We start from the raw sequence: 23,695 nt of genomic DNA on the forward strand, positions 1-23,695 counted from the left end.
ATCAAGATATAACTAGCTAAAAACTAGTGTGAGCTGCGTCGGTGTTTCTAATGAAACAGTAATGATGAAAAGGTAAATTATACACCGTGAAAAGATGAAAAAACTTATTGACGTTTCGGACGCTAGTCCTTCGTCGGAGTAAAAGAAACATTAAAAGAAACTCTAATATCACTTTCTACACTCCACTTCAGGTTCCTCTGGCCTTATGCATCTCTGGCCATTTTCATTTTGAATTTCCCTCCACTTCCCTTTGAGTTTAAAATTGAACATTAATTGTATGATCACTTGACATGATAATAATTTACAATAATTTACATTAATTTTTTTTTTCCGGTCCGGTATCCTAAAAACTCGTGCGTTCTGATTGGCTGTTTGAGCGAGCGGTATTTTGTCAATATATGTATGACATGGTTTCTCGCATTCTGTGGTGAGGTCGCATGTTTCGGCTTTCCCACGCACTCTCGCTGTTAAGGCTCGGAAGGTTTCGTCTCTTTCTTGTCGTAGCTGGAGTAGCTCTGTGCGTAGGACTCAAGTGGCTATGGGGATGACTGCTAGAGAGCGCATGGTGTCGAGCAGTTGCGTGAGAGTGCCTGAGGCGGCATTTGTGTTGACTTTCAGGATGCTATCTCCTAGCTCTGGTCCAGCACATTGAAATAGCTGTGAGGGTGCTGAGGCTGCATCTATATGCCTGAACCTGTGCGGAAGACTTCCCATCGACGTATGAACACATTCCACTACTCTGTAGAGACTCCAACATTCACTTTAGTCCGATCTAGTTTAGGTCCGCGAGGAGCTGGTTCTGGTATGGGCCCGGCAATGGTAGGTGCTGTGCTTTGATGGGCCAAACCATGATTAGCAAGAAGAGCAATTGCCAGGGTTTCACTGACATCAGTAGTTTTGAAGTCACAACTTGGGACAGAACATTCGACTACTGCCATGTTTTATTGAAGATTCTTTCATCAAGAAAAAACACTCCTCGATCGTCCGAAATACTTTTAATGACAACGATGAAAGAATGTTCCTGAGGTAGAATGGAAAGCATTAAGGCGGAAATCACAATTAAATGGAACCTAACTCTAGGTAAAATGGAAGGATTACTTACAATAATCTTGTACAATGAAGTACAAACGATATAAACGTATAAATGAAACGACTATACTGTCAAATGTCCCGACATGATCACTTAACTTAAAACAAAATGGCGGATCCTCTCACCCCCGGTCAGCGGTATCCCTTCATGTGAGGGTCCATGAAGTGTCCCTTTGTGATCAGCGGTATCTCTGCACTTTTAAAGGGTTACACGTTGGGAAAATTAATCCAAATAAACCCTATACCTGTGTAAGCAACAAATAAAAAGAACCAGCTTATATATACCTGATTGAAGGAATTCTCCACAGAATACATTATAAGCACTCTGACCGCGTATACCTGAGGGAATTTTCGTAGAAGTGGTCAAAGAGGAGGACGCCGCTTCCTCGTTTGGATTAATGCTGATCTTCTTGTTATTATTAGCAATCCATTTCTAGAAAATTACAAGAGATGCATACATCTTTTAATTTGCTTGTGTATATAGCCTTCCTAAGCTGACGTATATACCGATATTCGTTCACCCAATTGCCTTTACCTTTACTGTTCCTTTACTGTACTGTTCTTTTAAAAATTGTCAACGTCGTGCTTTGTTGATTGTTGGTCATGCACACACTTCACACTTCACACATTTCGATGTAAAACTGTTGTTTCTGTTTTTCGAATATTTAATTTAATTATGTGTTAAAAAAATAGTAAAATCTTTAAAAAGTTGAACTTTACAACCTTTAGTGTACGTAAGAGAGGCTTAATAAGAACTGTACCTTCATCCAAGTTTGGAAAATACTTAAAGCTTCCTTACCTTAACTTGGTCAACTGTAATTACTGCCTCATCCGAAGCATTTTTTATTGCTTCAGCATGAAGGATTCCTGCTCCTGTCATCCCCCTTTCGTAGTAACTTTCTAAAATATTGCGTTGTTCATCACTTTTTTTGCTATATTTTCTTTTTCTTGAATTGGACGCCATGTTTTCTCTCTTTCTCTCTCTCTCGAGTCGGACGGACGTCCTTCGATCTGATTGGTTGTTCTGTTTTTGCATTCTTAATGAGATGTAAAACAGGCTCGGGCGATCATTTGTCTTGGGTCAGACCCGATGTTCTAATTTTAGAAGAGACGGGTTTAAGCCATTTAGACAATGCTAATAGGGTGGCGATAGATACTCCATGTATTGATCACGCGAAAAAAGAATTTTAGCTTGCAGCTGGCTACTTCCGAGTTTGCAGAATATCGAAAACCGCAGTAACATCGTATTAAAGATTGTTACTACTACGTCAGCTATCTGAACATAATGGGATTATTATAACACCATATAGGCACTAAAACGCAGAAACGCTCATAAGGTTGATAACAAACGATTTATTCCATACTTGAAGACCTTGAGTAGATAATAATTGCAGAATAATTGCATTCGGAACGATTTGATTATGTAATCTAGATCAGTTGAGTGAGATTACAACAAGATGTGGATGAGATGCGATGAGGTTTCTAAACGAAAAACAACAAAATATTACAAAACTAATATGAATATAAGAGAAATAGTATACTCGTTCCGCACCTGACGGTTAAGAGTCCTACACAAAGATTATGATACAAAAAATAGATGAATTATACTTCAAATGATGTTGCACGTGTTGACAAAAACTCGAATATAAAAAAAACTGCCGCGCAGGCCTGGGTATAATTTACATATTATGCTAATTAATATTAATTTGTTGTTACACACCAGACTTAAATGTATGCATAAAAATAGTTTTTTTTTTCTAAGTGCTAATTCGTTTGGCTATTAAGAAAAGCCAAAGCCTTGTTTTACAAAATGTGACTACCATCAGAATTGCGTGACCATAGTTACACCGGTCCCTCAAGCTCCGCCCCTTCATAGCAACGCATAGCAACCAGGAAACCTCGGACATTAAATCCATTATGGCGGTTACTGGCGTTACATCGATGAATGCATTACCCAAAGACTTTGGATTAAATTTCTTCGGATCACGACCTCTCACGTTAAGATCAAAGGAGAGAGGATATAACTATTTCCTAAACGGTTATTTCTTTGATGTCAAATTGCAAACATCTGAAGAAAAACATGCAATTGTTTCAAGCAAATGTTACCGATCGATGCGCAAAAATGAAACACCACACAAACTCCATATGGATATTTCTACAGAGGAACGTCGTTTTACAGATTGTAATTGCACTTGCGTGGCAGGGTAAGCATGCATCTCTTCATTTTGTTTATCACTTAAAAGGGAGATCATCAGATTCTAATATGTGGCATCTCTTTTTAGTATGTCTGGAACATGTTCCCATATTCTTGCATTGGTTTTCACGTTGATACACTACCAGCAAAAAGGACTGAAGGAAGTACCGACTTCCTCGTCTTGTACTAGTTTACCCCAACAATGGCATAGGCCCAGAGGAACCAAAATTAAACCCCGACCTGTCGTAAATATGATCTTGGCTAAGGCAAAACGCTATGCGACGAGAAAAAAAAGGCCTGTATTCACCAGAACAACAACACAAAGGTAAACTGATCAACACAAAGATAAAATCTTTATTTTCATCAGCAGTTATATTTACAAATCTCATTGTTTTTGGTTATTTTATCCAGGTTTTCCAGCAACAAAGGTGTAATCTTTTTTTGCTTGTGACAGGTTGGTCCCTCCCACCAAGACAGAAATTCAGCAGCTAAAATCTACTTTGAAAAATAGTGCTATTGCCTATCTTGTCAATAAGAACAATAATGAGACAGACACAGCTTTGGGACGTGTACAACAGGGATCACCACTTATTTATCAGGTATTCTATTTTATTCCTGTTTTTGATTAACAATTTGCATGAGTTCTGTTATTCATGATGTGGGAATCTTTAACAGAACATCTTGAAGTGCAGTTAAATAGCAACAAACCAACCAAATTTCATTGATATTGTGAAAAATACAGACTGGGATCCTTCTGTTCACAAGTTTAAAATTCTTAATTCTATTGATGGCCCTTTCCACATGGATTCTATGTTTGGCTATCACTCTTGTTTTTTGTACATCACCGCTTGTCGTTTGGCCAGTGGAGGAAGAAAATGGTGGGATATTCAGCTGCAAGCCCAAATCCTTAAGTTCCTTTTCAATAGTAAAGCCCTTATCAGCCATGATGGCATCATGTACCTGAATCTTGTTATTTTTGAGGTGGTCTTGTAAGAGGTCATAGAAACCACTGTCTTTACAAATATTATTATCAGATATTGAGCCAGTGAACAAGGATGAAGTATACATTAGTGATCCTCTTGGGTCAGTTGCAACTAATGCTTTCAGGGTGGTGGTTGACTTGTAATCTGAGTATAGCTGTGACTGACAAGACAGGGATGATGGTCGTTCTGTTTTTATTTCTGTGCAGTCAATGATTGCAATTGTGTTAGGGAAGTCTTTCTTGAATGCAGGTGTCATGTGCTGGATTATTGTATCCCTGTCAGGCCAGAGAGACAAATAACCTAACCTTAAATACATATAGTGTATCCAGGAATTAAAAATGATACTCACAAGCTGCTCTGATATATTAAACCGGTAGGCAAGATCCTTGATATGGAACCCATTTCTCAGCCTACACATCACAAGGAAGTATTGGTTTTTTAAATTCAGTTCCATACAAGCATTTGCCTTTTCTGTGTAGCAAATTGGATTTTCATCAGGTTTGGGAATCAGGTACTTGAAGAGAGCTTCAAAAGCATTGTAATCAAACCCAGTATAATACTTCAAGAGTGCTTTTATTTTGGATTGATCAACCATCTCAACTGAAAACCCAATTTCTCTTGTATCTAAGTTCATTTTGGCCACTTTTTCATGAAAGCTCCTTTTAAGTGCTTCCTCCTTGAGAACTGATGATGCCAGCTGCTGTTCTAGGCTATGTCTTAGTTTCTGCTCTTCTTCTACCTGCAGCTTCAGTCTTTCAATTTCATTTTCAAGTCTCCTCAACTCACAGGCATTAGCCAGATTGTCCAATGAGTATGTCACTCCTATAAAATTTCAAAAGAAGTGCTGTTATTAATGATAGTGCATTTTGAATATAATGTGCATATTTTTTTCAGGCAAAATTCTACAACCAAGAACAACCTTATGTTTGTGCAACAGTATCATCAACCTGTGGAGATGTGATATTTCCACAGCCTGTTGAATACAACTTGACAAGCCCCAGTCACCCCCAGTGCCACAATATAGAGCCAATAACCCACAAGGATGCAGTAGACTTAGAAAAGGCAACAGTCCTTCAATCCGAAAGCAGCCTGTGGTTTAAATGTCGAGCTAAAAGAATCACTGCCTCCCAATTTGGGAGAATTCTCAAGAGAAAAAAAGATATCAATGAAAAATTCCTTAAAAGCCTCTTTGATGCTGACACATTTTCATCTCAGGCCACTTCTTATGGAAAAAGGCATGAGGGAGATGCCAAAGGAGCATATGTAGAGAAAAACAGAGCCATTCATGTTCATGATTGTGGTTTAGTTGTTAATCCTGCTTTCAGTTTCTTGGGGGCCTCTCCTGATGGAAAGGTTTGTGATATGGGGAAGACTGGAATCTTAGAAGTCAAATGTCCCTATAGTGCTAGGGACATGATCTTAAGGCAAGCTGTTCAACTCCCAAATTTTTGTTTGGAAGCTAATAATGACAGTCATCAGCTAAAAAGGGGTCATGATTATGAATTCCAGGTCCAGGGGCAGTTATTGGTGACTGGAGCTCCTTTCTGTGAATTTGTTGTGTACACAAGTAAGGACTTATTTGTTCAGAGAATTTTTCCTGAAAAAACAAAATGTCAACAAATGCTCATGAAGCTTGCTGACTTTCACTGTAAATATGCAATTCCATATATAACAAGAAGTTCTGAATAATGAAATATAGCATGTAAAAGCATAATTTCTAACCTTGTAATATCGGCGGATCCAATGTAAATGTATCTATGCCTGTGAACTGTTCGGGCTCGTCTTCGCTTTCTTTTTGTCTTTTTTGTTGGGTTACATTAGGACTGTATAAGAACCAAATAAATGGAGTATTGAGTTTAGTGTCTTGTTATAGCTGTTTACATTGAAAACACACGAAAAATTATGTTATATCAATCTTACTTTGAGGATTCAGTAGTTTGCATTCTCCTTTTTGGAGCTGGTCTTCCTTTTTTTACAGCACTGCCATCTGCAGGTATGGATGACCATCGATGAAGTGCTGTAAGAACGAATATTGAAAATGTCACAAAATGATTGTTCTGATAATAAAATATCGTTTTTATTGCTTACCTTTGAACATATATATGTGTCCTTCGTAATTTTCTGGATGTTAAAATCGCTGTGAGGCCTTCCACAAGCTTTAATCCAACGAAGGCAGTCTTCATGCCTTGTTTTGGGTTTTGGGAAGGGGAACAACACGACGGATATATCACTTTTCCGTGAATCAGATTTACAAGTACCATAGCAGCAGTGCTTGACCATACCTCTAGTTATTTTTCGGAACTTAAAAAATTTCAAAAGCAAGCCTCAAAGCAATATTTACTGAAAATATTACTAGATATCAAAGGTATCAACCTCCACAGACCTTGATAACTTGTGTGACAAAATGGCGTCGTCTAAAACCGGAAATGACGTTTTCAAAGGTTAACTTCTGATTGGCTACTTTTAGTACGGAGATTGACAAGCGGGCACGGCTGTTTCGTTGTGGACATTAGGTTTCAGGCCACTACTCGGCCAATCCATGTTGCTATGCACGTCTTTCGCTAGCAACCAAAATGGCGCCGAATTTAAAATTGTTCGCCATGAGAAAAAAACCTTTATTTTTTCACTAAACACAAACTATTTTTGAAAGCAAATATATTTCAGAGGTACCTGCAAGCCTTCTTTCTCGATTTTGTATTTTGAAATTTTGTTTTAACGAAAAAATATCATTTTCAAATCTTTGTAACTACGAAGTACGATCGTAGTCGTCCTTTTAAAGACAATAAATTAAGTGATTTTTGAAGTCTAATGGGAGCTTAATGGAAGTTTTTACAGGACCAGGTAAGCAACAATTCTTACCTATACTTCTTTTACTTTGCGTTTCTTTTCAAATTATTTAATGTCCATTTTTTTTCATCTTATATTTGGTATCGTAAATATGTGGATTCACAGGTTCGCAGAAGTACCATCACGAAAACCTGCAGCGTTGTTGTCGTATTTGTGGGGAGTATAGCGGAAGCAAAGTAAAACAATATTTCAGAGAATGCCATAAGTTCGCAGAGAAAATTTTAGTTACGTTCGGTGTGGACGTCGAAAATGATATTTCAGACATTTATCCGACTAAAATGTGCAATAAATGTTACATTAAGTGTTTCAAACGGGAAGTACATCACAACTTGAAAGTCTCCAAAGATGTATTTATATTTAAGTGGTTTCCTCATCAAGATAACTCATGTGATATCTGCAAAGTATTTAAGACATTTCAGAATGGAGGAAGAAAAAGAAAAAATATGAAATCAAGGGGACGCCCGGCCAAGAAAAAACAAATTACTAAAACCTCTTTCGACTCTTTAGAAGAAATAACAAACGCTATACCGAAGGAAATAATTCCCGTTGCCACTACTAGTAAAATGCCAGCTCTTGAGCGATTTGTCTTACCACCAGAAGAACTTGTCTGTTCCGTCTGTAAAGAAGTTCTTGACAGGCCTTTAGAATGCCCTTGTGAACATCACTTCTGCTATGAATGTATAGCCGAATGGATATATAACACTGGAAACTCCTCAAGTTGCCCCCTTTGTAAAAACCCTGTCAGTGTTGAGACCCTTTCTAAAGTTCCCCGTTTAGTTTTAAACCTTTTGTGCTCCCTTCTGGTGTCTTGTTCTTCTTGTAAAACCCCTGTACGTCTTGACTGTCTTGAAAAACACGAGGAAAGCTGTACAAAGTACCTGGCTCAACCATGTAGTACCACGGTATCAGAAGTATTGAAAACCCCTTGTAGTGCTCCTCTATCATCTTCCGAGGAAATTCTGGCAACTCACTTGATGAAAAGAAAAATGAACAACTCTACTTCATCACAGATAATTTTAAAAACAGGGGGCACTGTAAGTACCTTAAACCTCCGGGGGTAATTACTCCCACATAACAAAGGGCTGAGAGGATTGAGGTTGAGATCATAAGTCATTCCCTATTTTAGGGCTCAAAAAGGAAAACCTGTGGGTTTTCTCATGATTTTTGTTGTATATGATTTATCTCCTGTTTCAAAGTGGTATTCTTAGGGCTAAAATTAAACCAGGACCACGCCCTAACTGTAAAGTATCTTTTAGGGTTTAAATTTATTTTTTTAATGATCATCCTGCCCTTTTTACATGGGAGTACCCCCAGCTTACATCTTCCTCATTTGGGCATAATGTTGTTCCCATTACAAAGTTCTTTGCTACTTATTTTATTAATAATGACTGAAAAAATATGGCATCAGAATATGATTTTAAAAATAATCGAGGCCAAATTAGAAAGCCCAGTTCAATAGAGGGCAGGTCATACATGCGTAAAAGAATAACTAGCTACGTAGTGCTTAAAAATATCAGTTATCTGCTACTTAATAACTAAGGATTCACGCATGCATGAACCAAAGAAAGGCACTTAAGAGGTATTTGCTTCAGTTTTCAATGTTCTACTCCAGTAATATCCAATAGCAATTAGACAATACGCCTTTGGTTTTGTTTCACTAATCTCACACCCTAGAAAAATAACTATCCTATTTACATGTTCAATATTGTGCAATGATGTCTAACTTGGATGACAAAATCCAAATTAATGCTCATATGAAAATATATCCACCATCAACATACCACAAATAATATATAACTCAATCCTGTTAACAGCCCCTTCAACTCTCAGTTGCCAAGCAAGCCCGTGTTGGCAGTTCTACTGCTAGCAAAAAAACTTTACAACGGAGAGCACTGGTGCTTTACAATGTTCGAAAAAACATCAGTGGTGGGTCTGACGAGGACATGAAGGCTCAACATATCCGTGATATTCAAATAATGAAAAAATCTCATAGAGAAGAGTTAATCAAGTTGTCTGGAGTGAAGCTGTCAGTGCCACCAGGACAGGGGTTGGCCATTAAAACTGAGCTTGGGATTCCCTGGAATAAAATGCGGCACATTAGAAGGTTTGAATATCCTACATGTATGAAACTAATTTTTCTTAGGTATAACATGTTGGCTAAAACTTTTCAATTAATCCTGACTATTCTTGAAACTCTTTTAGGTGGTTAGACAGCTGGGGTGTCCAAATGGCTAGTGAGAAGGAGCAAAGAGTGTTATCGAAAAAACAAAAAATTAAGGATGTTTACTGTGAGGGAATGCCATTTCTTTTTACCAAATCAGGTGGGGGGACGGAGATACGGATGACTGAGTGTGCTATGATTCAAAATTTACATGGCCTTGTTCTTGGTTATCTTGAAGAGCACAGCAAGTAAGTTGTTGTACTATAATATTATTGATAGGTAGTCAAAAGGAAAATAAACACATTGACTATGGCAACTAATTTTAACACCAAAAAGTCAATGTACTAGCCACAAGTTAAAACACATTTTGTAAATATAGTTAATGTACCTCTTCAAAACATTTTTTGCAACCTAGACACAACAGCCTGACCTGGCATGATGGGCTAGTGCCAAGTGATGAAATCTGGGTAAAAGTAGGAGGTGACAAAGGAGGAGGAAGTGTTAAGATGGGCTTTGAACTGGCTAATGTTGCTAGCCCAAATTCCATCAAAAATACAGTGGTTTTTTCAATGTTTGAAGCTCCAGACTCTATTCACAATCTTGAAATTGCTTTGAAACAGTACCAGGATGATGTGACCAGTTTACAGCAAGAGACATGGAGGTAAATAAGCCCTATGTATTTGCTATATGGGTATGGTAATTGAGCTTCTTGTCTTTGATACACATTTAACTTTATATATACATTTATATGTTTAATTTTAAATTGTCTTGAATAGGGACTATTGTCCTGGCAAGGATCATAATTTTTCACTTTAGTGTGTCTTAGATAGGGTAATAAATTTTGACCTAAAGGTATAGAATTTCTGCTTGAGTCTCAATCTGTCTTGAATAGGGCATGGAGTTCTAAGATATCACTGCGTCTTAGATAGGGTGAGGGTTATTGGGGCTCCGATCCCCTATCATGACCCAGTCCATGTACCAACCCCCCCCCCTCCTCCCCCGTTAATAAGTTCTCTTTTCTGCTAGTAAAAAAATTAAGAAAATGTTGTGCGTATCTTTGACCAATTTATAATTTTACAATGAAAATCAATTTTTTGGCTTTACAGAGACTTGTCCTTTAAATTGTTTTTTTATGGAGATTACGCTTTCCTATGCACAGTCTTTGGAATATCTGGTGCCAGTGGTGAGTATAAAATTAGGGAAAATCAATTATTACCAGTTGTACATTACTTACCATAATGCAAGTGCCAAAAAAGGAAACCAATGAAGAATTTCCAGTAGTTACATGAATAGGCAATCTATATATAAAAGTATAAATTAGCATTTGATTATTGTTAACAATGTAAAACACATGCATTATAATATTGTAGGCAAATACTGTTGTTTGTGGTGTTTGATAACTCAAACTGAAATGCAAGAGTCACTTGATGAGAGAGGAAAGAAACCAAGCAGAACTATAGAAACTCTGAAAGAGGACAACAAATGGTTCATAGAGGCAGGGTCAAATATCAAGAAGGCTAAAATGTTTAACAATGCAATCCGACCACCTCTATTTGATATCCCAATCGAACAGGTAGGCAGGCTAATTTTAAAACAGTTTCCATAGCAACTAATAGCAAAAATTCAAATATAAAATTATATGAAGTTTTGAACACTGTTGTTTGTAATGAAAATAGGTATTTAACCTAAATAGATGAGGAGAAAAACTAATGCTAAGGTTTAAATACTGCACCAGCAGAGATAAAGAACAACCAATCCATATGAGCACTCGAAAAACAGTTAATTTTAATCAATGGGATTTGATGAATGTCTTTTTAAGGTTTGCTTGCCTGGACTTCATATCAGCATTGGAATTTTTAATAGACTCTATGACCTACTTGTGCAAGAACTTCATACTTTAGACATCCACATTGCAAATGAAATTAGAGATGGAGAGGTGAGATTCAACAATCATTCATCAAAATTAATTTCATGGTAAAACACTCATCCAGTTTAATGCAAAACAATACAGATTGGAAATCATGAATTCCAAAACTATATTGAAGGAATCAAAGTCCATCAAAATTTAAAAAACCAAGAGTCCAACCTTTTGGAAGAAGCACAAGAGTTGGAATCAATGGCATCCTATAATGCAATGCGATTCAACAATGAAGAACAGGTGGAATTTCTGTTAGACAGGGCAGATAGCCTACGCAGTCAAGCTAATGACTTAGTGAGTAGATAAAATTATCTGTAATATGAGGCCAACATGGTATTCTCTCATACTGTACTTTGAAAACTTCAATGTAAAACAAAACTCTTATTATTTCAATCCATAGTATACTACTGATATTCTTTTAATTAGAGGTGAATTTGCATAAATCATATTGTGAAACACATTTCAGACACTACGTATGGCCTCGGTCTCTGTTCCAGTACTACCCAATGAGGATGGTCCCTGTGTGCAAGAACTAGCAAGAGTACTCAAGAAAATAGGGGCTGAAAGACAAGCCTACCATGGAGGTAGTTTCAATGGAAATCACACAAATAAATGTCTGAAGGTAATTAACAGTAATAAAAAGTAATAAAAATCAACTCATAAAAAATTATAATTTGATCTAGAAATGGCCTGGATGAAAATTACTCTGTGTAAATCTAGTGGCCCTATCAAATTGTGTAGTTTATTGTTAGTTTAGAAAAAAAAACAGCTAAAATCTGAACCAGTAAAATTGAAACTAAATTCAGAATGACAGTATTAAGAAAATACACTAACTCAAACTCTTAATTTTAGGTTACTAGTATAGATCAACTGAAACAAATACCTATCCTGGTATGCAGTCAATTGCTGAAAAAAGATGTGATAGAAGCTGAACTAATTTCTGACAAGTTCGGACAAGTTCTTCAAACCTTTGGCAAAGTACGCAGAACTCTAAATAGCTCACGAAAGCTTGAAGAAAATGAAATAGCTGAGTTAGGTAATTATATCTTAAACTTGAACTTATATGTTGGAATAAAAATAAGATGTAAAAAATTCATTCATAAATTTAATTTATGTTTTTACAGAACAAAATGTGTCATTGTTCATGAAGCTGTATAGAGCATTTTTTCCGCATGCATCAGTCCTACCCAAAATGCATTTTTTGGAAGATCATGCCCTTGAATGGGTAAGAAGATTCAACACAGGTCTTGGACTGCTTGGGGAACAAGGTGCAGAATCCATTCATCACGAATTTAATGAACTTTCCAGAACATATTCATGCATTAGGAACAAAGAAGAAAAGCTGAAATGTATGATAGAAGAGCATAACAGAAGATGCAACCCTGTTAATCGAGATCTAATTCCAGAAATCAAAAGAAGAAAGAAAAAAGAAGAATGAAACTTGGCAATGCTTCACTTTAGAAATGTGAGTAAGCTTATCAATTAAGTGGCACGCATATAGACACTAGTAGACACTACTGTAGATGACTTTTTTATAAATAGAGTCATGAAAATTTAATTAGAAAATCATATTGCCACCAATCCAAAAAATCTCAAATAATCGTTTTTTTGTCCGAAAACATAATTTGGGAAATGTGCAATGAACTACTTTGTTTATCTTATTTTACATACATGATGTAATACATCATCTGTAGATCACAAGCTTGGCATAATATTATCTACAATTTACAGCTGTATGAACAGCACTAAACTGCGTTAAAAATCAAGACCTCAATCGTTTACTGTATTCGAAGCTATTAAAAGGTGATTCAGAATTGATCGTAAGCTAAATAAGTTCAGTTTCACTGACCATATTAAAATTAAGCTTAAGCTTATTATTAGCTTCGAATTCAATACGCTTATTTAAAAAAATCGAAAATGTCTCGATAAAAAAATGGACATAAATAATATTTCTCATATTTAATTACATTGACAGCATATCTTTGCGTTTTGGACTCACCTGAGACTTGGAAAACTTCCATTCCTGAAGCAATTACGCTGAACATCTCAACCTTCTGAACCATGTGGACCATAACCGCCATTTTGCTCGTACGTTGTCCAGATTAAGAACTCAACGAAGTCAAGTTTTATTTAGGGAAAAATCTACTTCCAAACTTGGGAGCACTCAATTTTACAAGCATCCTACCAATCCTGCTAAATGACTTTGTTGTATTTAAAGATCTTGAGGGGAAAAATCATTTTTTTTAAGGATCTACGAACTTCCGACTCTCAAACCCTCGATGACAGAAACTACAGCCTCGATTCAAAACAGTTTGGCCGCGTTTTTCTGCACATTCCGAAGACTGAAACCTAATGTCCATTTTTTATTGAGTGGAAACAGCCGTGCGGGATCGGTGTATTAATCTCACCTGCAATATTCTGTCTGACTCGTACAATGCAGTAAGGCAAGGAAGAGGAAACCAAAATGAACTTCAACAGTTTAACTTTGCTGCTTTTGTGCTTATGGATAGCATTACCTTCAGTACAATCTGTTCCAATATCTCAATTTTATCCATTTGGGAACCCTTCTGGAGATTCAAATCTTCCTAAAAATGATGACGGCAATTCAGGTCGGCTTGACATCTCCGTATCATTTCCTTTCTTTGATAGAAATCACGACAAACTGTATGTAAGTATATTATTATTTGTTTTTGACCAAAAGACAGAGCTATACCCTGCGAGCAGAGTCTCCTTTTAACTCCTATAGTATCAATAAATTATGCGTTCGGTGTGTATATAGTGAAGTAGAGAGAATAAGAGAAAAATATCAAATGCCCTTGGCAGGATTCGGACCCACGTCTTCGGTATTCTAGTTCGATGTGTTAACCACTACACTACAAGGACCAACCACGCTGGTAACGCAGCCAGAATATGAAATGTAGGGTATTCGTGAGGATCCCAGAGCGATATTTTTTCTCTATAGATAAGTTGAACACCGTAAATATGTACGCAAAGAATAGACATAGTATAGTATCGCATCTCATCTCCGTATCATTTAATATACTGGACGAAAATATTTAATGCTCTTTCCATGTATACACTTTTTACCTGACTGAGCAAGCTATGTTGCTTTTTTAAGATTTTGTTAATATTTAAGATTTTCCCACAATACACTACAAGGACCAACCACGCTGGTAACGCAGCCAGAATATGAAATGTAGGGTATTCGTGAGGATCCCAGAGCGATATTTTTTCTCTATGGCAGGTTTCATTGTTGACGTATTTCCGGTGACGTGACCACCCTGAAAACGAAGCTGGCCGTCACGCGGCCGTCAGTTTAGCCATCATTTTGTAAACAAACTGTTGCCCTTTAAAAAGTGTATCTTGATATAATTAAGCTAAATTTTTGAAGTTTTGTCACGATGGGTAAAACGTGTATTGTATTGGGTTGTACGAACAAAGATTCGGGGAAACATAGGAAAGAAAATGTGAAGTTTCATCGGATACTAAAAGAGGAGCCCAGGCGAAGCATGTGGATAAAAGCTATCAACAGACGAGAAGAAAACAACGGAAACTTATGGATTCCTTCTTCAGACAACGACAGAATTTGTAGTGAACATTTCGTTAAAGGTAAGCTGATCTTAAATCGTAATTTTCCCCGTGTATTTGTGATACAGAGTACGCAAAAATAGTATAGAAATGTCTATCTATGTCTATTTATTTCGTGTACAGTTTACGAAAACAAAGTGTTATGTTTTTGTTTTGTTTTGTTTTTTGTTTTTGTATGAGTAAACATGCTTCTCTCGGGAAATATTTAAAAAGGGATTAAAAATATCTACATTCAAAATATTTTTGTTTAAATATCGCTCAAAATCTCCTAAGTGCGTTCATTATCGATGTAAACAATTTGCAATAATTTTTTTTGCGTACAAGGAAAGAGTGATAATCCAGAGAGCCCAGACTATAAACCAACGATGAACATGGGATATTGTAAAGGTTCAGAAACTGCCAGCAGAAGATTTTCTAGAATTTCTAAGCGAAATTATAAAAAGTCACTTGAAGATTTCTTTGCTGAAAGATCAAGATCGACAGAAGCCAGCAAACGACGGCATGATGATGATGTGACACGTACAGATACAGAAATGGCAGCAGGCGCTTTATTGGATTTGTCAGAAAATAAAGAGAACAACAAAGGTAGGAAAATGATATCTTAGCTCATATTGTTAAAATACATTTTTTTCTATACAATTTCTTTGTAGAAAAAGTTGTAATAAGTTTTATATATTTTAAAGTTGTTTATATTAAAATTCAGTAAAAATAATATATAGTATATTTTTTATTTACATATATTATATTTATTTTTTCAGATCGATTTATACGTAATATTTGCTTGAAAAGATTAGCAGAGTTGAATATGGAAAAGAAGGAAATTTTAAGGGAGTTGGCACGTCTTCAAGAACAGATACACTCCTTGACTATTAACAACACATCAAAAATGAGGGCCTCAACACTCGTGAATCTCTCCACCAATCCAAATGAATCTACTCTTTTCTATACTGGCCTACCATCTCATGATTGCTTTCTCTGGTTAAGTAGTTTCCTTGCAGATTCCTTCCCGTCATCAAATATTCTTGCTTCAGCTGATATTCTTCTTTTGGTTCTAATGAAACTTAGGCTAAATGCACCTCATAGGGATTTATCCTACCGCTTTGACATTTCTCCATCTCTGGTAAGTTCTCTATTAGACAGTGCTCTTCCTGTGTTTGCGAAGCAAATCCGTTTCTTCATTCACTGGCCAACAAGAGAGGAAGCAAGACGATCTCAGCCGCAGTGTATCAAAGATACCTACCCTAGCTGCATTTCTATAGTTGACTGCACTGAAGTTTTTATAGAATGCCCAGCAAACTTCAATGCAAGATCTGCCACCTACAGTAACTATAAGCATGCTAATACAATAAAGTTCTTGGTTAGCATTGCACCATCTGGTGGTGTATCATTCATATCACGTGCATATGGGGGGAGGGCTTCAGATAAAGTCATCAGTTTAGAGTCAGGATATTTAGATTTTATTCAGCATGGAGACACTATCTTAGCTGATAGAGGTTTTTTGATTGTGGATGAAGTGTTGTCTAGAGGGGCAAAACCCGTCATTCCTGCATATCAGAAAGGAAAGGAGCAGCTTAGTGCAAGAGAGGTGGAGAAGAGTAGGAGAATTGCTCACATTAGGATACATGTGGAGAGAGCAATGGAAAGACTAAAGAACTTTCGAATTCTATCTGGAAAAATGAGCTTGAACATGGTTCCTCATGCTGACAGTATAATGACCATTTGTGCTGCAATTATGAATATGCACCCAAGACTAGTGAACTGTATAAGAACACTGTTAGCACAACAGTTAAATGCTGTATAGTGGATTTCTTATGATACAGTACAAACACTAGAGTACAAACACTAAAAGTGTGCAACACTTTGCACTATTTAGTAGTAAATAGTGCTAATTAAACAATAGAAAACAATAGGATTAGCATAATTTAGCAGTATTTAGTGGTATTTATGTTGCACGCTTATAGTGTTTGTACTCTATAAGTGTGCAACATAGTACTAAATGCTGCTTAACCATATAAATTCTAATAATGTCTTCTATGATTTATTAGATATTGAAAGTATTGCAAACAGCTTTAACTGTTTTTACTCTTACACATACTGTATGTATAATATGTGTGAGCAATGCCAATGCTAAACCAAATAATACGTTTTCCATATGTAATAAATAGAAGAAAGTTATTATGAGCTAGAGCCAAGAATATGTTGATACATGTGATAAGAAAAACATTTTTGTAAAGCAAAACACCTATTAAAGTATGTATCATTGCAGATTCATCTTCACAGCATGTCTATAATGTCATTCCTTTTTCTTCTTGCAACTAGGACAGAACCATTTGCCAACAGGCTTCCTCTTAACATTTACACATTGATAGTGAAACCACCCAATCTTACATTCCTCGTTGTCGCAAAATATCATCTTTCCATACTCTGGTTCCTCACACAGACACCATTTGGTCTCATCATCCTTGTCATGTCTGTTTTCCAAATGTTTGTCCATTATGTTCCTTGTAAGAATCTCTGGAATAACATGTTCAAGTAAAAACAATGAACAGCGCTCAAGCAACAATTTACAAAAATCTATATCCTTAGGCAATCTAACAATTGCCATAGAAACTTCATCTGGACTGGGAAATGTCATTACAACAAAATCACAATAATTACAATTAAATACAAGCATTTGAAATTGAATTTGTGTGTAGTATCTGTGATTTCTAGGAAGCTCAAGATTTTCATCTAAACAAAAATCTGAGTGATGTGCAGCTTCTTCAACAGTTAGAGCCCTATATTTGTAAGGGCACTTTATTTCAAGTGTGCCCTCCGCAACAGTCACAAGATAGTACACCATCTGCTGTTGCCCCCATGAATGAATTTGCGGTGCTGATTCTGAACCCAGATTTATTACATGTGAAGTTCTTGTGGTTGCTGGATTGCATTTCTTGTAAATATTCTTGAAATGCGATGCTTTCATTGTCTAGCCCCCATTTCACAGCATCCTTTCTGCTAAGATCATATGACTTGTAGCTCATTATTCTTGTAATGAGGTGGTCAGGAGGTGTTGTCTCTTTTCGGACCAATACATCATGAGCTTTAGTACCTGTGATCCTTCCCTTGCGGTGATCAAACCATAAGGGGCTCACATTCTGACATTTGGTGAATTCAAAAAGATTGTCAATTTGATGTTCAGTAACAGAATATGCTAAAAAGGTTTCTTGTACTTTATTTGACAGTTGATGATCAGTAAGGGACTTGTTTTCTTCATTATAAAGGCTTGTTAGTGTGACAGGAAAATTATTCTCAGACAGTTTCTCAGATGTTGTACTTTGTTGACAAATACCAGGCAATGGAGGAATGAGGTTAAAAAAGGCGGCATTAGGGCAGATTTTGTGGAAAGAAGTAAGTGCAGTGCTATCTGGAAGTGGATCCCTGCTGGATGGTGTAAAAGATTCCACTTTTTTCTTTCTGTTACTGTTGACTAACCCTTGGATGTTATCGACAGTGGTTGGCTTAATCTAAAACAAAATACAACAAAAATTCTTACAACATGTACAGTGTCCTAGCTTAATCGTAAATCTTTACTTTTAAATATTTTAGTCAATCGACTGATGTTTTTACCGTGGTAAAATAAAGAAGCTTCCTTCCTTCCAAATTGAATGGATTAGATACTCCAATTTGCTTATTTTTGATTAGATTTGTACAAAACTGCGTGTGTGTAAATACCATATATACCTCTTTTTTGAAAACTTTATTCCATTTGCAAGCTTCACTGGTCACAGATGTTTTATTGATTCCATATCTAATGCCCAGTTCTACCTTAAGCAGCAGGGCTGCAATATGACTACAAGCTTCCCCTAACCTGGAAGAAATATAATTAAAATCATGTCATGAATTGCATAAAAGACATTTATAATATTATTCACTTACAAATTACTACTTACCCTGCAGCACATGTACAATGGGCACAAAATATGTCTGCACTGGTTTTGTGTAGACAGACCCACGGCTGATGAGCTTTTTCCTTCGTTCTCATGGAGGGAAGAACTCCGGCTTTTAAAAAACAGTAAGGTGCTTCTTTAACATCGAACGCTTTGATTTCCTCGACGTGGCCACTTTCAACATATCTACAAACCGGTAAGCGGGTGCAATAAAAAGTACGTAAGTTACTTAACTTTGCGAAATTTATCACGAAAAGTATAGGATTTTGAAAGTCAAAGCAATCTTTTAAATTCCAAACATGACACAGTGTAATTCATTTAAAGAACCTAGTTCAGTTGACTTGTGCTGTAAAAAGTAAAGCAGCTTCAAGACAACAATCTTGTGTTTACATATGCAAATAATATTATCACAATATAAGTGTCATAAACAGCCAATTAGCGACCGCCATATTGCTCAAGTCGCTTGACAAGTTCACGATAAAAATGACCGAAAAGCAATATTTTGAAAACTTTTTAAAAGTTGAGATAAATTTTGAATAAAGCTTTTAGGTTTGCCATAGAGGTTGATTAATTTACGGCTCCATAAAATTCATTCAATGCTCGGTATAAAAGCCATCTATAGACTAGAGGCGTACGTTGATGGGGTTGATATTTGTACAAAACAACTAGTCTTTTCTTTAAAAGCTTATGTACTGGTAAAACAGTCTTTTGCAGTAATACCAACAAAAAAGTATTTAGTATTATAAACTTACCTATGTGCCTCTAAGCTCTTGTATGCTTTCATTGATTTTTTGTCAAAAATAGACGGTGTTTCTACTAGGTACGTGTAAATCTGTCCAAAGTCCAGGTCCGGCCAAAGAGTAGGGTCGGTCGACCAATTTTCATCTTTTATGATGTATGGGTCCGGTAAAATAGTTCCAGATACACCAAAACTTAATTTTTTCCGGTACCGTTCTTTTGCTTCTGATGGCATACCCATTACATATAAAGAAAATGAATTCTTAGTGTCCTTAGCCATAGCCAAGAGACGGCTTTCCCCAGCCGTCAAAAATTCCACCGCGCGTATGAGTCCGAATACACCGATCCCGCTTGTCAATCTCCGTAATAAAAGTAGCCAATCAGAAGTCAAACTTTGAAAACGCCATTTCCGGTTTTAGACGACGCCATTTTGTCACACAAGTTATCAAGGTCTGTGGAGGTTGATACCTTTGATATCTAGTAATATTTTCAGTAAATATTGCTTTGAGGCTTGCTTTTGAAATTTTTTAAGTTCCGAAAATTAACTAGAGGTATGGTCAAGCACTGCTGCTATGGTACTTGTAAATCTGATTCACGGAAAAGTGATATATCCGTCGTGTTTTTCCCCTTCCCAAAACCCAAAACAATGAAGACTGCCTTCGTTGGATTAAAGCTTGTGGAAGGCCTCACAGCGATTTTAACATCCAGAAAATTACGAAGGACACATATATATGTTCAAAGGTAAGCAATAAAAACGATATTTTATTATCAGAACAATCATTTTGTGACATTTTCAATATTCGTTCTTACAGCACTTCATCGATGGTCATCCAAGCGAGAACTTCCCAGATCCAATACCTGCAGATGGCAGTGCTGTAAAAAAAGGAAGACCAGCTCCAAAAAGGAGAATGCAAACTACTGAATCCTCAAAGTAAGATTGATATAACATAATTTTTCGTGTGTTTTCAATGTAAACAGCTATAACAAGACACTAAACTCAATACTCCATTTATTTGGTTCTTATACAGTCCTAATGTAACCCAACAAAAAAGACAAAAAGAAAACGAAGACGAGCCCGAACAGTTCACAGGCATAGATACATTTACATTGGATCCGCCGATATTACAAGGTTAGAAATTATGCTTTTACATGCTATATTTCATTATTCAGAACTTCTTGTTATATATGGAATTGCATATTTACAGTAAAAGTCAGCAAGCTTCATGAGCATTTGTTGACATTTTGTTTTTTCAGGAAAAATTCTCTGAACAAATAAGTCCTTACTTGTGTACACAACAAATTCACAGAAAGGAGCTCCAGTCACCAATAACTGCCCCTGGACCTGGAATTCATAATCATGACCCCTTTTTAGCTGAAGACTGTCATTATTAGCTTCCAAACAAAAATTTGGGAGTTGAACAGCTTGCCTTAAGATCATGTCCCTAGCACTATAGGGACATTTGACTTCTAAGATTCCAGTCTTCCCCATATCACAAACCTTTCCATCAGGAGAGGCCCCCAAAAAACTGAAAGCAGGATTAACAACTAAACCACAATCATGAACATGAATGGCTCTGTTTTTCTCTACATATGCTCCTTTGGCATCTCCCTCATGCCTTTTTCCATAAGAAGTGGCCTGAGATGAAAATGTGTCAGCATCAAAGAGGCTTTTAAGGAATTTTTCATTGATATCTTTTTTTCTCTTGAGAATTCTCCCAAATTGGGAGGCAGTGATTCTTTTAGCTCGACATTTAAACCACAGGCTGCTTTCGGATTGAAGGACTGTTGCCTTTTCTAAGTCTACTGCATCCTTGTGGGTTATTGGCTCTATGCTGTTGCACTGGAGGTGACTGGGGCTTGTCAAGTTATATTCAACAGGCTGTGGAAATATCACATCTCCACAGGTTGATGATACTGTTGCACAAAGATAAGGTTGTTCTTGGTTGTAGAATTTTGCCTGAAAAAAATATGCACATTATATTCAAAATGCACTATCATTAATAACAGCACTTCTTTTGAAATTTTATAGGAGTGACATACTCATTGGACAATCTGGCTAATGCCTGTGAGTTGAGGAGACTTGAAAATGAAATTGAAAGACTGAAGCTGCAGGTAGAAGAAGAGCAGAAACTAAGACATAGCCTAGAACAGCAGCTGGCATCATCAGTTCTCAAGGAGGAAGCACTTAAAAGGAGCTTTCATGAAAAAGTGGCCAAAATGAACTTAGATACAAGAGAAATTGGGTTTTCAGTTGAGATGGTTAATCAATCCAAAATAAAAGCACTCTTGAAGTATTATACTGGGTTTGATTACAATGCTTTTGAAGCTCTCTTCAAGTACCTGATTCCCAAACCTGATGAAAATCCAATTTGCTACACAGAAAAGGCAAATGCTTGTATGGAACTGAATTTAAAAAACCAATACTTCCTTGTGATGTGTAGGCTGAGAAATGGGTTCCATATCAAGGATCTTGCCTACCGGTTTAATATATCAGAGCAGCTTGTGAGTATCATTTTTAATTCCTGGATACACTATATGTATTTAAGGTTAGGTTATTTGTCTCTCTGGCCTGACAGGGATACAATAATCCAGCACATGACACCTGCATTCAAGAAAGACTTCCCTAACACAATTGCAATCATTGACTGCACAGAAATAAAAACAGAACGACCATCATCCCTGTCTTGTCAGTCACAGCTATACTCAGATTACAAGTCAACCACCACCCTGAAAGCATTAGTTGCAACTGACCCAAGAGGATCACTAATGTATACTTCATCCTTGTTCACTGGCTCAATATCTGATAATAATATTTGTAAAGACAGTGGTTTCTATGACCTCTTACAAGACCACCTCAAAAATAACAAGATTCAGGTAAATGATGCCATCATGGCTGATAAGGGCTTTACTATTGAAAAGGAACTTAAGGATTTGGGCTTGCAGCTGAATATCCCACCATTTTCTTCCTCCACTGGCCAAATGACAAGCGGTGATGTACAAAAAACAAGAGTGATAGCCAAACATAGAATCCATGTGGAAAGGGCCATCAATAGAATTAAGAATTTTAAACTTGTGAACAGAAGGATCCCAGTCTGTATTTTTCACAATATCAATGAAATTTGGTTGGTTTGTTGCTATTTAACTGCACTTCAAGATGTTCTGGTAAAGATTCCCACATCATGAATAACAGAAGTCATGCAAATTGTTAATCAAAAACAGGAATAAAATAGAATACCTGATAAATAAGTGGTGATCCCTGTTGTACACGTCCCATATCTGTGTCTGTCTCATTATTGTTCTCATTGACAAGATAGGCAATAGCACTATTTTTCAAAGTAGATTTTAGCTGCTGAATTTCTGTCTTGGTGGGAGGGACCAACCTGTCACAAGCAAAAAAAGATTACACCTTTGTTGCTGGAAAACCTGGATAAAATAACCAAAAATAATAAGATTTGTAAATATAACTGCTGATGAAAATAAAGATTTTATCTTTGTGTTGATCAGTTTACCTTTGTTTTATTGTTTTGGTGAATACAGGCCTTTTTTTTCTCGTCGCATAGCGTTTTGCCTTAGCCAAGATCATATTTACGACAGGTCGGGGTTTAATTTTGGTTCCTCTGGGCCTATGCCATTGTTGGGGTAAACTAGTACAAGACAAGGAAGTCGGTACTTCCTTCAGTCCTTTTTGCTGGTAGTGTATCAACGTGAAAACCAATGCAAGAATATGGGAACACTCATCTGCTTCCCTCAAATAGACCGATCCAAGGTTAATGGACGCCATCTTGCCGGGGGTGCAAAATCATTGGGGCGAGCGCGCGGCCAACGCATGGCGGACGCATCGACGCATCATTATGCCAAAACATGCTCGCTGTGGCGTTGGTTATTGTGATAATGACAAGCGGTTTCCCAATCTTTGGACTGTAAGATCGCATGTTAAAGTCCTGAAGTTCCATAAGTGGCCAAGAACACCGCAATTAGCCGCATTATGGCGAAAACAAATCGCCAAAGGTCGAGGTGATGACTTCGATCCAAAGCCGGGAGCGCAGGGGACATTTGTCTGTTCAAACCATTTTCCCGAGGGCAAGAGAACACCAGATAACTCTAAAACCGACTATCCAACATTATTTATTACCCTCAGTGATTTTTTGAAGGCTCAATCGCCCAAAAAACGCAAAACTATAGAGCGTTTAGAGAGCGAAAATTCTGAAAAGGAAGTGACAAGTGAGGTGACAACTGACCACGAGTGTG

General features: G+C 36.8%; 8 protein-coding genes, 2 long non-coding RNA genes and 1 pseudogene across 14 annotated transcripts in view; 6 read left to right on the top strand and 5 right to left on the bottom strand.

The window, feature by feature from the left end:
• Nucleotides 1-1,203: 1,203 nt before the first annotated feature.
• LOC116286248 (uncharacterized) lies at nt 1,204-2,053 on the bottom strand. The gene is made up of 3 exons (XR_004195945.2): nt 1,889-2,053; nt 1,429-1,522; nt 1,204-1,334 (listed from the first exon to the last, which is right to left on the bottom strand). It is a non-coding gene; the product is annotated as an uncharacterized LOC116286248 (long non-coding RNA).
• A 1,566-nt stretch (nt 2,054-3,619) lies between these two features.
• On the bottom strand, nt 3,620-6,652 carry LOC116286249 (uncharacterized). The gene is made up of 4 exons (XM_031692713.2): nt 6,355-6,652; nt 6,187-6,283; nt 5,989-6,089; nt 3,620-5,088 (listed from the first exon to the last, which is right to left on the bottom strand). The coding sequence occupies exons 1-4, from the start codon at nt 6,362-6,364 to the stop codon at nt 3,935-3,937; spliced, it is 1,362 nt and encodes a 453-aa protein (XP_031548573.2). The 5' UTR covers nt 6,365-6,652; the 3' UTR covers nt 3,620-3,934.
• LOC148904298 (uncharacterized) lies at nt 5,120-5,955 on the top strand. Its single transcript, XM_089025499.1, has 2 exons — nt 5,120-5,125; nt 5,161-5,955. The coding sequence occupies exons 1-2, from the start codon at nt 5,120-5,122 to the stop codon at nt 5,953-5,955; spliced, it is 801 nt and encodes a 266-aa protein (XP_088881625.1).
• A 106-nt stretch (nt 6,653-6,758) lies between the features above and the next one.
• Nucleotides 6,759-8,174, top strand: LOC148904299 (V(D)J recombination-activating protein 1-like). The gene is made up of 2 exons (XM_089025445.1): nt 6,759-7,107; nt 7,219-8,174. The coding sequence occupies exons 1-2, from the start codon at nt 7,086-7,088 to the stop codon at nt 8,172-8,174; spliced, it is 978 nt and encodes a 325-aa protein (XP_088881571.1). The 5' UTR covers nt 6,759-7,085.
• Nucleotides 7,227-13,267, bottom strand: LOC148904300 (uncharacterized). Its single transcript, XR_016118963.1, has 4 exons — nt 13,192-13,267; nt 10,509-10,572; nt 7,705-9,190; nt 7,227-7,244 (listed from the first exon to the last, which is right to left on the bottom strand). It is a non-coding gene; the product is annotated as an uncharacterized LOC148904300 (long non-coding RNA).
• On the top strand, nt 9,057-13,303 carry LOC148904301 (uncharacterized). Of its 4 annotated transcripts, XM_089025440.1 has the most exons (11): nt 9,057-9,217; nt 9,316-9,522; nt 9,690-9,935; nt 10,381-10,457; nt 10,645-10,847; nt 11,094-11,210; nt 11,286-11,486; nt 11,659-11,814; nt 12,045-12,228; nt 12,317-12,657; nt 13,168-13,303. In XM_089025440.1, exons 1-10 carry the CDS (start codon nt 9,057-9,059, stop codon nt 12,628-12,630), a joined length of 1,866 nt encoding a protein of 621 aa, XP_088881566.1. In that variant the 3' UTR covers nt 12,631-12,657; nt 13,168-13,303. The 4 variants fall into 4 exon arrangements, with proteins under 4 accessions (XP_088881566.1, XP_088881569.1, XP_088881568.1 ...); XM_089025443.1 differs by lacking the exon at nt 11,286-11,486; XM_089025442.1 differs by lacking the exon at nt 11,094-11,210.
• A 266-nt stretch (nt 13,304-13,569) lies between these two features.
• LOC116290174 (sushi domain-containing protein 2) overlaps nt 13,570-23,695 on the top strand; it is a 35,205-nt gene continuing 25,079 nt past the window's right edge. The window contains exon 1 of the mRNA XM_089025439.1: nt 13,570-13,860. Within this exon, the coding sequence (XP_088881565.1) occupies nt 13,657-13,860 (204 nt within the window). The 5' untranslated portion in view covers nt 13,570-13,656. The remainder of the gene's footprint in view (nt 13,861-23,695) is intronic.
• On the top strand, nt 14,414-17,045 carry LOC148904302 (uncharacterized). The gene is made up of 3 exons (XM_089025458.1): nt 14,414-14,801; nt 15,105-15,365; nt 15,539-17,045. The coding sequence occupies exons 1-3, from the start codon at nt 14,594-14,596 to the stop codon at nt 16,579-16,581; spliced, it is 1,512 nt and encodes a 503-aa protein (XP_088881584.1). The 5' UTR covers nt 14,414-14,593; the 3' UTR covers nt 16,582-17,045.
• Nucleotides 17,074-19,041, bottom strand: LOC148904303 (uncharacterized; annotated as a pseudogene). Its single transcript, XR_016118965.1, has 3 exons — nt 18,713-19,041; nt 18,504-18,630; nt 17,074-18,286 (listed from the first exon to the last, which is right to left on the bottom strand). The product of XR_016118965.1 is annotated as an uncharacterized LOC148904303 (transcript).
• LOC148904304 (uncharacterized) lies at nt 20,271-22,947 on the top strand. Its single transcript, XM_089025459.1, has 3 exons — nt 20,271-20,378; nt 20,476-20,576; nt 21,477-22,947. The coding sequence occupies exons 1-3, from the start codon at nt 20,356-20,358 to the stop codon at nt 22,628-22,630; spliced, it is 1,278 nt and encodes a 425-aa protein (XP_088881585.1). The 5' UTR covers nt 20,271-20,355; the 3' UTR covers nt 22,631-22,947.
• On the bottom strand, nt 20,568-23,227 carry LOC148904305 (uncharacterized). The gene is made up of 3 exons (XM_089025460.1): nt 22,957-23,227; nt 22,683-22,827; nt 20,568-21,404 (listed from the first exon to the last, which is right to left on the bottom strand). The coding sequence occupies exons 1-3, from the start codon at nt 23,028-23,030 to the stop codon at nt 20,610-20,612; spliced, it is 1,014 nt and encodes a 337-aa protein (XP_088881586.1). The 5' UTR covers nt 23,031-23,227; the 3' UTR covers nt 20,568-20,609.

This window comes from Actinia tenebrosa, unplaced genomic scaffold (genome assembly GCF_029948245.1).
Source record: "Actinia tenebrosa isolate PJP-AT-01 unplaced genomic scaffold, QUT_ActTen_1.0 utg344__unscaffolded, whole genome shotgun sequence".
Classification (NCBI taxonomy): Eukaryota; Metazoa; Cnidaria; class Anthozoa; order Actiniaria; family Actiniidae; genus Actinia; species Actinia tenebrosa.